Source organism: Brassica napus, chromosome C1 (assembly GCF_020379485.1).
Source record: "Brassica napus cultivar Da-Ae chromosome C1, Da-Ae, whole genome shotgun sequence".
NCBI classification, from domain to species: domain Eukaryota; kingdom Viridiplantae; phylum Streptophyta; class Magnoliopsida; order Brassicales; family Brassicaceae; genus Brassica; species Brassica napus.
Window position 1 is genome coordinate 950,453 of NC_063444.1, and position 15,522 is coordinate 965,974.

The 15,522-nt window shown below is 34.5% G+C and overlaps 3 protein-coding genes across 3 annotated transcripts; all 3 read left to right on the forward strand.

Annotated features, from left to right (window-relative positions):
- The first annotated feature begins 1,441 nt into the window (after positions 1 to 1,441).
- LOC106426859 (cytochrome P450 81D11) lies at positions 1,442 to 6,293 on the forward strand. The gene is made up of 3 exons (XM_048745016.1): positions 1,442 to 2,067; positions 5,011 to 5,394; positions 5,510 to 6,293. The coding sequence occupies exons 1-3, from the start codon at positions 1,558 to 1,560 to the stop codon at positions 6,125 to 6,127; spliced, it is 1,512 nt and encodes a 503-aa protein (XP_048600973.1). The 5' UTR covers positions 1,442 to 1,557; the 3' UTR covers positions 6,128 to 6,293.
- A 1,060-nt stretch (positions 6,294 to 7,353) lies between these two features.
- On the forward strand, positions 7,354 to 10,866 carry LOC111199855 (cytochrome P450 81D11-like). Its single transcript, XM_022690366.2, has 3 exons — positions 7,354 to 7,981; positions 9,406 to 9,780; positions 9,849 to 10,866. Exons 1-3 carry the CDS (start codon positions 7,481 to 7,483, stop codon positions 10,449 to 10,451), a joined length of 1,479 nt encoding a protein of 492 aa, XP_022546087.2. The 5' UTR covers positions 7,354 to 7,480; the 3' UTR covers positions 10,452 to 10,866.
- Positions 10,867 to 12,590: 1,724 nt separating this feature from the next.
- On the forward strand, positions 12,591 to 15,354 carry LOC106426863 (cytochrome P450 81Q32-like). Its single transcript, XM_048745017.1, has 3 exons — positions 12,591 to 13,166; positions 13,810 to 14,199; positions 14,599 to 15,354. Exons 1-3 carry the CDS (start codon positions 12,606 to 12,608, stop codon positions 15,238 to 15,240), a joined length of 1,593 nt encoding a protein of 530 aa, XP_048600974.1. The 5' UTR covers positions 12,591 to 12,605; the 3' UTR covers positions 15,241 to 15,354.
- Positions 15,355 to 15,522: the final 168 nt, after the last annotated feature.

The following is a 15,522-nucleotide window of genomic DNA, read 5'->3' on the forward strand; positions in this document are numbered from 1 at the left end:
GACAATTTGTATACTTGTTAATTTTTAAAAAAGTATATATAATGAGCTACATTTACTCCTGCTCGCCATATTACAACATACTGTTTAGTCATTTTTAATAAACTAGTTATTCATCTTTAAAAGTAGGCGGAGCCCATACTAATATACAAATCAATGTGCATTTTGTGCTAATATTTCAGAGCAACATAAATTAATTCAAAAGATTCGCAGACATGAAATTTTTTAAAAACAGTATCTAGTAAGCTACACCTACACAGGACCATTTAATTAATTACAAGCATTTGACACTAAGCATGTACGAATATAATAAGCTACATTTTCTTCTGGTTGCTATATTACGTTTTAACCACACAAAAAAAACACAATAATCAGTTTCTTACCTGTTGATGGGCCATAAGAAGAATAAGAAATTGATTATTGTGGACAGGTTGATAAAAATAAAACAAAATCTATTAGTTGGCCGAGCCCATTCAATACAAATATTAATGGCCTATTGTGTATACATACGAATGGGCCTGGATTTCCTTCAAAGCACCACTAGTTAACTGATTGATTCCTCGATGTTGCAGGCTTTGATTGATATGTATCGCAAACGAGACACATGTGCCTAAACAATCCTATAGACGCCATGTGCAGAGCACGTGGCTCTCTGTTTGTAAAATCTCCCACGAGGCCGCTTCTTTTTTTTAAAACTTTTCGTAATATCCTCAAATAATAAATACTCGACCAGGGGCGGATGCACGTTAATGACTACGGGGTCACGTGCCCCCGATTAATTCTAGATAATATTTGTTTCCAACCTAAACATTATCACTTAATTTGCTCAGTTGCTTGCCCCCATTAAATTTTAGAGCGACAGTTTGATTCTTCCGTTGTACGTCTATTTTTTTTACCTTTTCCTTCTTTTTTCTTTCAATTTTATTTTCTCATTCCATCGAGTATTAGACGTAATATATGGATGTCATCTCTTCGTGTATTACTTTGTTACCACGTTTATGTAGATTTTTTGTTTGCTTTTTTCAACCAACTATTTCCTTTCTATTTTGTTTCAACAACTAATCTAACTCATTTTATATATTTACACTAATTTACACTACTAGCAAATTTAATTAACACCCTTGGATAAAACATTTAAACAATACAAAACAACTAAAATAATTTTAAAAATAAATATTAAAATCCAAAATATTTTAACATTTGTGTTTAGTTATAGTTTATGTATGCTATAGGATACCAATTTAAATGTATTATATACTTTGAACTTACTGTTGGTAGTTTATATTAATCATACATATTATTTAATCTTTATAAAAATATGTTATTAAATTATATATATTATTTTAAATATTTGTGCCCCCGATCCAAAAAATTTCTGGATCCGCCACTGTACTCGACAATGATGTTGATAATTGATAACGTTATGGGTCATTCAAATCGAAAGATAGAGTTTGTGACGTTTTCAAAACCCACGTGTATTAATCTTCATCAATCTTAGCCACATCTTCCTCCTTAATAATCCCAAGTCCTAGGTGGAAACAAGAAGCATCATCCAAACACATGGAAGAAGCTCAAACACTAACGTTCACACTAATCTTCGTCGTTCTTACTCTCATCTTCTTCATTGTAACAAACAGAACCAAGAAGCGAAAGCCGAAACTTCCTCCGAGTCCACCTTTCGCGCTTCCAGTCATCGGCCACCTCCGCTTACTCAAGCCACCGCTCCACCGCGTTTTCTATTCCATCTCTCAATCTCTAGGCGGTGCCCCCATCTTCTCACTCCGTCTCGGCAGCCGACTAGTGTTCGTTGTCTCTTCACACTCAATCGCAGAGGAATGTTTCACGAAGAACGACGTGGTACTCGCGAACCGACCAAACACAATCGCTTCCAAATACGTCTCATACGACCACACAACCATGGTCACAGCTCCGTATGGGGAACACTGGAGAAACCTCCGCCGCATAGGCGCCGTGGAGATATTCTCGGCTCACCGGCTTAATAAGTTTCTGTCTATACGCCAGGACGAGGTCCGGCGGCTTATAGTTCGTCTCTCACGGAACTCTTCATACGTAAGTGTGGTTACAACTCATTCAGATTCTGTATAGTGTGAATTAACCTGAAAATCTTAAATTATTAAATTAAGGTAGATATTGGCAACATTCTATTTCTGGAAATGTGTATCGCTAACTTTGGATATAAATCTGTGGAATATTCTTTTTGTTAATACACTACAAGAAAACATGGGGATTCTGATGGCCGAAATCGTCAGAAATTCGTCGGAATACACTGATTCTGACGAATTTCTGACGAACCAGTCCGTCGGTATAATTTCGTCGGAAAAAAAAGATTCGTCGGAATTTCGTCAGACCTTCCGACGACTTTCTGACGAATACCGAGAAACGTCATTCTGACGAACTTCCGACGATATTCCGATGCGGACACACGAGACCAGAGTTCATCGAAAAAACTATATACCGACGGAGCACGTCCCTCGGACAATACCGACGAACCGAGTCCTCGGAAAATACCGACGGATAATGGTTCGTCGGAATTTTCCGAGGAACCATTTCCGTCGGTATTTTCCGAGGACTTCGTTCGTCGGTATAGTCTGATGCCCTCAATTCGTCGGAATATATCAATTTTAAATACGAATTAATTTTGCATTTTTATATATATATTTTTATATTAAAAATTAATTAATAAATAAATAAAATCTGAAATTTAAAACCAATAATATTATAGAATTTAAATTCATACAAACTGAAATAGAAAAAAAATATTCAGAAAGTTAAAAATTCATACAAACCGAAATAGAAAAAAAACATTCAGAAATTTTTAAAAAGCAGAAAAAAACTAAGAACTCAAAGACATCAAACGATCTAGCTTCTGCATTATCTCGGCGTTGAACTTCTTCTGGAGCGGGAGCTGGAGCGGGAATATATGCGGGAACCGAGTTTTGTTCGTGAGACGATCCCGATGCACGGGAACTGCTCACCGAAATACATCGAAGACGGGCTGCGGGGCGGGGTACATCCTCAGACCTAAAAAAAAATTAATACATCAAAAATCTTTTCAAATCATTTCTATTTTTAATGTTTTCATTTATATATTTACAAAAGGTTTTATAAACGTTTTAAAAAAAACTACTAGACCTTTTATTATACATAGTTTATTACTGGAAACTTATAAAAATTATAAAAATTATAAAATTTTTTATTATATATGATTTATATATATATATATGTATACAAAATTATAATTTTTTATAAATATAGAAAAATGTTGTTAAATATTTTTAAAATTAAAAAAAAACATTTTATTATACATAGTTTATTACTGGAAACTTGAAAAACGTTTTTAAAAATCAAAAAACATTTTAAAAATAGTAAAACGTTTTGAATTTTGACAAAAACACAAAATAATTCCAAACCAAAACTAAAACAACAATCCAAACAACAATCCTAACTTATATATCCTAAACTATCCATTCAATCCTAAAATTTTAAATTAAACAACCTAAAATCCGAGATCTAACTTCCAAAACCCTAAAAAATTGAGATAAAACAAGGTTGGGATGATTCTTACATGATTTGGGGTTTGGGGAAGAGATATGAGGGTGAGAAGAGGATTCGCCGGTGATGGGAGCTCGAGAATGGTCGGAATCGCCGTGAAAGGGAGAGAAATCGCGGAAAGGATTGAGAGAGAGGCGGAGGCGGAAATAACGAAGAAGAAAGAAGAAGGGTAATTATATTTAACGTTTCCGACGGACACAGATTCGTCAGTATTCCGTCGGGATCATTAAATATATACCAATTGGCGGTTCGCGAAAATTTTCACGCGGTTTGGTTTTCCCGGGTAAATTGAAATTCCGACGGAGTTGGTGTCCGTCAGTATATTCTGACGGAATACTGACGACCTTTTCCGACCGAATTCCGACGACATAGTGTTTAGGGGTTGATTACAAGTTTCTAAATGCAAAATCTAAATCTTTGATAATATATATAGTATTTGCATAAAGATTTATCGATAAAAATGTTTTTATAACACGATTTTACACAACAACATTTTTTGTAGTGTAAGATTAGATGAATATGATTGTATAAGTATATGAGTGTTAAGATGAGATGTTATGAAAACAATGATATGCATACATAAATATTTTAATGAGTTGCTATATTTGAACGGTTGCGATCTAATACTATGCTAAACACTTATTATGTATTATTTTCATAGTTTTGGCATCTAAATTTATAGATTTTTATGTTTGAAATTTTTTAGAAACACATGTCCTTGGTAATTCGTCGGAATATACCGACGACATTCTGACGAACTAGACAAGTTCGTCGGAATGTCGTCGGTATATTCCGACGAATTACCGAGGACATTTCCAAACTTCAATGGAACCCTTTGTCGTCGCTATGTCGTCGGTATTTTGCGAGGGATTTCCGACGGAAACATGGTTCGTCGGAAATTCGTCAGAAAATTCCGACGGAATACCGACGACGGTAACAGTTATATATGTTAATCGGAATATCGTCGGAAGTTCGTCGGTATATTCCGACGAATTTCCGACGACTACAACGGTTATATGTTTTATCGGAATGTCGTCGAAAAGTCGTCGGAATATTCTGACGAGTCATTTTTCCTCGGAAATTCGTCGAAAATGACCGACGGAATTCCGACGACTTCAAATTTTTTGTTTTCGTCGGAAAGTGGTCAGAAATCCGTCACAAACGTCCGACGACATTGTAGTCCGTCAGAACCTCCGTCGGAATTCGGCGTGTTTTCTTGTAGTGATAAGTTGAGCAATATTATTTTGTAATTAAAGAAAGATTTTTCGAGATACCTAAATATTTTACATTTGAAAATGTTAAATTTTTAATGTTTTAGTTTTTTTTCCTACTGTAAGTAAGCTGAAATGTAAATTCGTGATTACGTAGAAACAGTCAAAACCTGAGTGAAGTCATGTGAATTGTGTCATTGGTTTAATAGTAGATATATATTATTTGTAGGAGTTTGCCAAGGTGGAGATCAACTCAATGTTCTCTGACTTAACATTCAACAACATCATCCGTATGGTAGCCGGAAAACGTTACTACGGAGATGTTTCAGAGGAAAACTCTGAGGCTAAACTCGTACGGCAGCTTATCGCGGACCTGATGAGTATTTTTGGTGCGGGAAATGCGGCTGACTATGTACCTATACTGCGTTGGGTCACGGGTTTCGAGAAACGGGTTAAAGAGCTCGGTGGTAGGTTTGATGAGTTCTTGCAAGGATTGGTTGATGAAAGGCGAGCAGCGAAGGAGAAAGGGAACACCATGATCGATCACTTGCTTTCTCTGCAAGAAACACAACCTGGGTACTACACGGACCGTACCATCAAAGGAACCATACTCGTAAGTTATAGAACGTCATTTAATTTGTTTATGTTATTACAGAAAAATAAAAATAAAATAAAAGTTGGGTATGTCATACTGAATGCTTGTAAGTAACCGCGAGTGTAACGTGTAGTCTTTGATACTGGCGGGGACTGATACATCAGCGGTAACATTGGAATGGGCATTGTCGAGCTTATTAAACCATCCAGAGAAATTAAGAAAGGCGAGAGAAGAAATCGATTGTAAAATTGGTTTAGACAGGCTTGTGGAGGAATCAGACATCTCAAACCTTCCCTGTCTTCAGAACATTGTGTCTGAAACATTACGTCTATACCCTGCGGGACCTTTGATGGTGCCTCACGTCGCATCGGAAGACTGTAAAGTAGGAGGGTATGATATGCCACAAGGCACAACATTATTGGTGAATCTATGGGCTATGCACAGAGATCCTCAGCTATGGGATGATCCCGAGACTTTCAAGCCAGAGAGGTTCGAGAAAGAAGGGGAGGCTCATAAGCTAATGACGTTCGGGTTAGGAAGAAGGGCGTGTCCTGGATCAGGACTAGCGCAACGGCTGGTGAGCTTGACTCTCGCGTCATTGATTCAATGTTTTGAATGGGAGAGGATTGGAGAAGAAGAGGTGGATATGACTGAAGCTGGAGGTGCCACAATGCCTAAAGCTAGACCTCTGGTAGCCATGTGTAGAGCACGTACGACATTGGTTGGTAAAATCCTCCACGAGTCCGCTTGACTTTGCCTTTTTTAAAGTAGTATATCATCCCTAAAAAATTTTTTTGAAAAAAAATATTGTTCATAAACTTTATTGTTGTTGTGAATTTATGCAATTAATAGATAGACTTGGATACTTTATAACACAAAGTCTACATGATAAATTTATATTTTATATGACTTGCAAAGTGATTTTTTGGCTCTAATCTCTCACATTGAAAATTAAATCGGTTAAAACCAATATTGACTCTCCTTAGTAGATAAATAGGGCTTTGAATGGTGACAACGAAAGGAAACGCTGAATTCTTTATCATTTCCAAAAAATTACCATTCACAAGGAATAGTTTTTCTTTTTTTGTTCTTTTCCATTTTTTTTTTGTAGAGAAATATAGAATAAAAACATTCCTTGTTAAATTTAATAAGGAACAAACATTCATTTTCATTCCTGTAATTTTATTCCTATACGTTCATTTCCTATTCGTTCATCGTGTTCCCGAAAAGATCACCAGAACCTAGATTTATTTATTAGATTATTGATTATTGATTATTAATTATTAATTATTGATTATAAATTAATATAATAAAAGTAAATTAAAAACGAATTTCAGATTTATTTGGTTAGATAATTGAACAAAAATTAATATAATATAAAAATTAATCATAAATGAAATTATATTTTAAAATAGTTAGATAATTCTTATATATATTGTGTTATTATTCAAAAATAATATTAGAAAACAAAATATGCATAGTTAAATATTAATCAAGTTAAAAGTTAATTTGGTAAAATCAAAAAGAGGATTTGAAGTTATTTTCAAAGTATTATTAATAATGAATGTTGTGTATAAAAACTTTTAAAATATTTATTATACATGAGAGTTCTTATTTTAACGCAATAACGAGTATATATATTCTGATGATATATTTTTCATATATAAATAGTTTAATATTTATTTTAAACATTTTGAGAATATAAACAGTAACGATAGTCTTTGAATTCGTAATATATGTCTATTAAGTGTAAGATGATTATTTCTGTATGCACTGACAAAACTCAAGTTTGATTTTATGAGAGTGGTATGAAACAGTTGATCACGTTTTTATTAAAAAATACCAAAAGTACTATCACCTGCAAACACAACATTTACAAATTACAATAGTGAGAAAACCAACAAGTCTCTAGCACGTCACCGGCACTGAATCTCGATTACATAACATATATTATCTTTACTCTGTATATAAAGAGAGAAAGAGAATATAATCACATATTATATGGTTTTCGTTGCCTGACGCGAACGGAGGTCTAGGTCACATTTAACAACAAAGTGTCAAAGGCTAAAGAAAGACTTAGAAAAAAGAGAAAGAACAACAAAAAATGGACTTTGCACTAATCTTTATCCTCTCTTCTCTCTTTCTTTTTATCTCCACCAAAATCTTGCTCACAAGATCCAAACGAAAACTTAACCTGCCTCCGTCTCCGGCGATCTCTTTGCCGTTAATAGGCCACCTCCACCTTCTCAAGCCACCGCTCCACCGCTCATTCCGTTCCCTCTCCAAATCCATAGGAAATGCTCCAATCTTCCAGCTACGGCTTGGAAACCGCCTTGTTTATGTCATCTCCTCACGTTCCATGGCTGAAGAGTGTTTCACTGGTAACGACGTCGTTCTTGCAAATCGTCCCAAGTTCATCGTGAGCAAATATGTCGGCTACAACGCCACCCATTTAATCGCGGCATCTTACGGCGACCACTGGAGGAATCTCCGACGCATAGCAGCCGTAGAGCTTTTCTCGACTCAGAGACTTAATGCGTTTCTATATATCCGTAAGGACGAGATCCAACGCCTCATATCACGTCTTTCCCGAGACTCCTTACACGTACGCTCTTCTCATGACATTTTTCTTTACATTGTTTTGATTTTATCCTTTACTAACTACATTTTTTTCTTTTACAAATTTTTGCTATAATTAAGAAACAGATAATCAAAAAAGTGTGTCACCATTTTAATAGTATAAATATTTTTAATAAACTTAAATTATGTAATTCAAAAAAGTTCCAAAAATACACACATTATTTTTCATGTTCTCTTCAATTTGTTTACTAGATTAATACTTTAATAAAAGAAATTCATTAAAAATTGTTTTGTAGTCTATTATTCCCACTAACTCGAGAATCATTTACATAATCGATGTGCTTAGTTTAGTGAGAAAGTAAGTTTTTCCCAAGGCTGGTGTGTATATATATAATCCCACCACCCTTTATACTACTATTATATTAGATAGTGATCCGTGCTTTGTGCATGAAATATTTTTAAAAACTATGCTATATAGTTAGAGGTATGTAATTTTTTTAGTTTTACGTTATCCTGAATATTTTCAATTATTAAAAGTTTAGTTGTTTCAGCTTAAACCAGAAAACAAATTAAAAGCCTTTTAGGTTCAAAATACATGTTTTAAACATGTTTACATTGATCAAATGATTTTGGCCGAATTTATTTTGTACTCGGCTTATGTTAGGATCGGGCAACCACAATGTGGTGACTGTCTCTTGCCAAACCAAATAAGTAAATGAAGTTTGACTCTTATTAGAAAAAAATCAAAAGTATTTGGTGAAAGATTGGTAGGTGTGTTAACTTATCATATTTCTAAAGAAGAGCCAAACTCACACCATGACTAATGGAGATGTATTCAATTGAGAATTTTAGGTGATTTGTATGAAATGACAAATTATTTTTGTTCAAACATAAATTTAAAAAATTTATTTAAATCTAGTATTTTTGAACTTGATATTTTATAAAGTACATTAAAATTCGATGTTATTGGAAATATTTAAAGTTGTGGATTTTAAAGTTTTAAAGTGATTTTAAAATGTTTAGGTGAGGTTTTTTTTAAAAAAAAAAAATTAAATTCAAATTTCATGATTTTAGATGATATTCTAGAATGGTTTAACAAAAATTATTTTAATCTCTTTTAAATCATCTAAAAACTCACGAAAAATCAAATCTCCTTGAACTTTAGATTAAATACACCTCATAAATAAATAAATATATATATGCCAGCGAGCATAAAACTTGCCGACAAAAAAGGAACATAACTCAAACTTGAATCCAACATATATAATAATTTGTATTTAGGTCTGATCGTATTCAGTTGGTTAAATATTTGGTTTCAGTCCAAAATAAACACAACCATATTTTTGTTAATCTTTTTTTTAAACATGTTAACGCAAACAAAACAGAATAATTAAGTATACTTGTTAGTTTCCTAGTATCGTTTACTCTTGTATATATTGGTACTCCCAGGGTTTTGTGCAGGTGGAGATGAAATCACTATTAGCCAATTTGGCATCCAACAACATCATCAGAATGGCGGCCGGGAAGCGATACTACGGTGAAGAAAACGATGAAGCTAAGTTCGTGAGGCAGCTTGTGTCCGAGGTGGTGACCAGCGCCGGTGCTGGTAACCCAGCTGATTATCTTTCGATTGTTCGTTGGTTCACCAATTATGAAAAGCGAATAAAGAACTTGGGGAATCGGTTTGATGCGTTTTTACAAAGAATTGTCGACAAGAAACGTGCAGATAAAGAAAAAGGTGAAACTATGATCGACCGCTTGCTTTCTCTCCAAGAAACACAACCGGATTACTATACGGATGACATCATCAAAGGACTCATACTCGTAAGTACTTATCGATAAGTAGTTATTATATAAATACAATAGAGTTTATTAATAACCAATATGCGCAGACTCTGACAATTGGAGGGACAGATACCTCAGCGGTGACACTCGAATGGGCCTTGTCAAATTTATTGAACCATCCAGAAGTACTAAAAAAAGCGAGAGCTGAAATAGATGACAAGATCGGTTTTGGCCGGTTAGTAGACGAACCGGACATAGTCAATCTCCCTTATCTCCAAAACATTGTGTCGGAAACACTACGTTTGTATCCTGCGGTTCCGCTACTACTACCTCACGTGTCCTCTGATGATTGTAAAGTGGCGGGATACGATGTCCCACGTGGTACGATGGTGTTGACTAACGTGTGGGCTATGCATAGAGATCCAATGTTATGGGAAGATCCAGAGCTATTCAAGCCGGAGAGATTTGAAAAAGAAGGAGAGGCTGAGAAGCTATTGCCATTTGGGATGGGACGAAGAGCTTGTCCTGGAGCTGGACTTGCTCAACGGTTAGTGAGCTTGGTTCTTGCAACTTTGGTTCAATGCTTCGAGTGGGAAAGGGTTGGTGAGGAACTTGTGGACATGACCGAAGACAAAGGAGTAACGTTGCCTAAGCTAGTGCCGTTGCGAACCATGTGCAAATCACGTCCCATTGTTGGTAAACTGATATAATGTTTGTCTTCAAAAGATTTGCCGTTATTTTCTATTTTTATATATCAAAAAATATTTGTTTAAGTGACCATTTTAATTTATATGTTAACATTTTGCTGAACTTTTAAAATCTTATTAATATCGACGTATCAATATAACGTAGTCAATCTCAAGCTATCACAGATATAATTATAAATGTTACAAAAATTACCGAATCCCAGTCACACATTAGTTTGAGACTATATTATATAGCTGTGCTAGTCAATGGGAAGATAGGCTTGTACTGGAGCTGGGCTTTCTCATCAGTTAGCGGGTTTGGCTCTTGTGTCGTTGGTACAATTTTCGAATGGGTATTGGTGTCGAACAAATAGATATGAAGGGAGGAAGGGAAAGGAGTCACGATGCCTAAAGAGGTTCCATTGCGAGCCATGTGCAAAGCCCGTGTAATTCCCGGTAAACTTCTTGTTGTGAATTAGAGTTCTCAAATGTTTCTATGGTATGTAATGTATTTATGTTGTTAATATTGTAATGTGGTAATAGTTTAATTAATATAATATGATACGAAATCTGATGCTGAGAAACTTAGTTAGGTTCTTAGTTTCTTGTTTTTTTTTATATACTTAAATGTGATTGCGTCGTTACTTTAGAATTTACTTGAATACAATTTTTCCGTGAAGTAAAGTTGCGAAACCAAATTTTTTATTCAGATCTCATTTACAACTTTCCCTAGTGATTTTTCATAACAAAAATATCCAATATTTATCGGAGAAAACAATGTTAGGGCTCATGCTATTGCAAAGCAGGACCTTTCAGCTTTGAATCCAATTTAAGTTTATGAACGAAAATTAGAGTTTACACAAAAAAAAAAACTTTGTCAACTTGCTAAGCTAAAACAGGCTTAGATAATAATTCATTATTTGCATATGTTCATAAGTTATGCATAGATAACGATTATGTTTAGCTAACACGTATTTATAATTAAGAATTAGGGACTTTTAATTCTTTTTTATTTACAGAAAACAAATCGTAACTTTATCGAAAAATATGACTTTTAATTCACAATTAAATAACAGTCGTTAGATTGACTTGCATTTCATATTTTGTTGGTGAAAGACTTGCATCTCTTAAATGTTAAAGTCTGATATAGAATTCCTTCCCTCATAGTGATGGGTTGTTTCACTTCCATAAAAACAAGGTCACGATCGTGGAAAGATAATAAAGAAACGTATTATATAATAAATTATGAAAGTCGCCTACGTCTTCCACTCTTCCCATATATTAAAAACGTATATTGTCTAAGCATGATAGCGTTTGTCTAGCAGTTTGGATGTCACGATATCCACACGAAGAAAATAATAGAATTTTAAGAATTTCGAATTTAGAGAGAACTTTACAACATAATTTTCTGGATTGATAAGATGAAAGAGACGTGGTTAAGGTCGTCATTATCTGGATTTAATTTTTGACGTTTGCTAAGTATTATCAGATCATCATAATAAATAGAAAAATTAGCATATCATTATCAGATTACTATAATAGATAGATTGCGTCGTCTCCAATATCTATACTATAAAGATTTATTATTAGTGGTGTATGCTTTCAAAACTAATAATATTTCTTCTTTGCATGTATTTTTACATACTTGTAAGATCATTTATAAGAATATACATTTATAAACGCTCGTTTGATCAAATAATAGAGAATGTTTATAAGGACTTTTTAAGGAAATTATAGAATTGTTTATTTTTGTTTATAAGGTATCTATGGATAGAAATAGTTTTCAACGTGTGTACGTAACTCAGTTTATAAAATGATAATTTAGTTAATTTAATAAACTAATTATATAAATTATATTTAAAACATATTTTCTTATTAATATTTTGAGAAATGGTATCATAAAATAATATTTCTCAAAACACCATTAAAATATCCTTGATCTTTTTTTGTTAATTTCCGGTCATTCTTTGTTAGAAAATCCCTCGAGCCATCAACCTTGACACTCTTGATGTCAAATCGATCGATTTCTATTTGTCAAAAGATTGTTTAATAAGGTTTTTATTTGGTAAATAACTCTAATGTAGCCAGTGCATGTGCAGATAAACGGTAATTAATTAACAACTAGGAGTATTACTTTTGTTACTTTACTTGCAAGTAGGGTTGAAAAATGGGTATATAATGATGGAAGAGACAAAGCTAGAGAAAGAAAAGAAGAAGAAGAGAAAAGTCATGGATTATAATTTACTTATTCCCATCATTCTAATTACTATTCTCATCACCAAGTTGTTACTCCGACTCTACCGTTCCAACAAAAACCTTCCGCCGTCGCCACGTGTCTGTTTTCCGATTATTGGTCACCTTCACCTCCTCAAACAGCCGTTGCTTCACCGCACTCTCCTCCGTCTCTCGCACTCCCTCGGCCCCGTATTCTCTCTCCGCCTAGGCTCTCGCCTCGCCGTTATCGTGTCGTCTCCAGCCGCAGCCGAAGAATGTTTTTTAACGAAAAACGATATAGTTTTAGCGAACCGGCCTCGTTTCACCATGGGCAAGTACGTGGCTTATGACTACACTTCCATGGTTACGGCTCCTTACGGGGACCACTGGCGAAACCTTCGCCGTATCACCGCCTTGGAAGTCTTTTCAACGCATCGACTCAACGGCTCAGCAGAAATCCGACAAGACGAAGTCAAGAGGCTTCTACAAAAGCTTTACGGTTTATCCGTCCAACGTCCAGCTAAAGTAGGTCCAAATATCTCATCTTGATGAATATCAAACTCATAGATAATCAATCATATTGATTGGTTCGCAAAAATTTGTATTATATTATATACTTCCATAATACGAAAAACGAATAAAATCCATTTATTAAGTTTTAACATATTATATGATAATATGTTAAAACTTAATAAATATATCATATATAACATATTATCATACATTAAGTTAAAAAAAAAAAACATATTATCATATATTTTCACGTCGTTTTTAGCTATAACTACTACTTTACAGTTTACAGTTTATTATTTTCTTATAAATTATTGACAGTTTCAAATAGTAAAATGTTGACATAGAAGCATTTTTGTAGTTAAATTCTGTATTGATAAAATATTAATAAAAACAATATGTTATAGTTGAATTACAAAATGCAGTCATTGCTGAATTCAGCTCTAAATCTGTCGGTGTTAATTTTTGATTGCACGAATAGAAATCTAGTTGAAATAAATTATCCTGATTTAGTAGTTGGAGAACCTACGACGGAACGTTTTCTTTCCTATTATACATATTCAGACCAAGAAAAGAAAACTTGATCAGTTTTGATTTTGTATCCGGTTAAAGATAACCAAACCATATCAAACCGTAACAAGACCATATTATTATTCAGGTGGAGTTGCGAACGTTACTAACGGGTCTTACCCTAAACGTTATAATGAGAATGATGACTGGAAAGAGATTCTGCGAGGAAGATGAAGGTGGAAAAGAGAAGATAAGCTTGGAGTTCCAGGAGCTAGTTGCGGAGATTCTAGAGCTCTCTTCGGCGGGCAATCCAGCCGATTTTTTGCCGGCTCTACAGTGGTATGACTATAAAGATTACATCAAGAGAGCAAAGAAGGTTGGAGAAAAGATGGATAGTTTGTTACAAGGGTTTTTGGATGAACATAGAGCTAACAAAGGAAGATTGGAGTTTACGAACACCATGATTGCTCATTTGCTTGATTCTCAAGAAAAGGAGCCTCATTACTACAATGATGTTACCATCAAAGGTCTCATTCTGGTATGTATTTCTAGACCCTATTAAAATATACGAAATCTAACTTATACACAAATGCTAACTTCCCCAAATAATTATATGAAAATATATTCTTCACATTCTTGAAATTTCCGAATATCCTAATATATGTCGCGGTTAAACCACAATTAATATGAAAACAAAATACTTTAACAACGGCTTCCAAACCAAATGATGAAATTATAATTGAAATATCAGACATGAAAATCTATTACGAAACCTATTGATGTTGACACTAGATCACCAATCTTGATTGTTATCTCCAACCCCTGCTGAAGAACAAGAAACCAATGGAACGACGACAAAATACATTTAAAACAAACAAAAATAGGTGAAAAACTATTTAATAATGGTCCCATTTTTAATGTTGGATTCTATTATCAGATGATGGTGATAGGAGGGACAGATACATCGGCCTTAACCGTGGAATGGGCAATGTCGAATCTATTAAACCATCCACAAGTGCTTGAGACAACGAGACAAAACATTGATACTCACATCGTACCATCGTCATCAAGTAATCGTCGTTTGTTAAAAGAAGATGATTTGGTGAACATGAACTACTTGAACTGTGTTGTATCCGAGACACTTAGGTTATGCCCTGTCGCGCCACTTATGGTTCCTCACTTCTCTTCTTCTGATTGTGTCATCGGTGGGTTCGATGTTCCACGTGATACTATCGTGTTGGTTAATTTGTGGGCAATACACAGAGATCCACGTGTGTGGGATGATCCGACCTCGTTTAAGCCGGAGAGATTTGAAGATAGAGATCAGCTTGGACAGTACAATGGTAAGATGATGCCCTTTGGTTTAGGGAGACGGGTTTGTCCCGGGTTGGGTTTGGCTAACCGGGTGGTTGGGTTGGTGTTGGGTTCGATGATTCAGTGTTTTGAATGGGAGAGTGGCTCAGGAGGTCCGGTTGATATGACTGAAGGTCCGGGCCTTAGTATGCCCAAGGCTGAACCATTGGTTGTCACATGCAGACCACGTGAGGTGGCTTCCGAGTTGCTCTTGAGGATCCAATAATATGTAACTTGAGATTTTAAGATATGAAAATCATAATGTTCCAAACAAAAATCATAACTTATCTGTAATAAGATTATTATTATTTTGTGTAATAAGATTATTCAACTACAAAAACAACCAACCATTAAGATACAGTTGATGATATTTTATTTACTATTTCAATTATATTGGTGGTAGTTGAAGAAGTTGACATGACGTCTGAAAGAGAAAAATCATCTAATACAGTCCACAGAAAGTTCGTTCTTATCATAGATATTTTTTGAAAGCTTTAAAGTTTCTCTT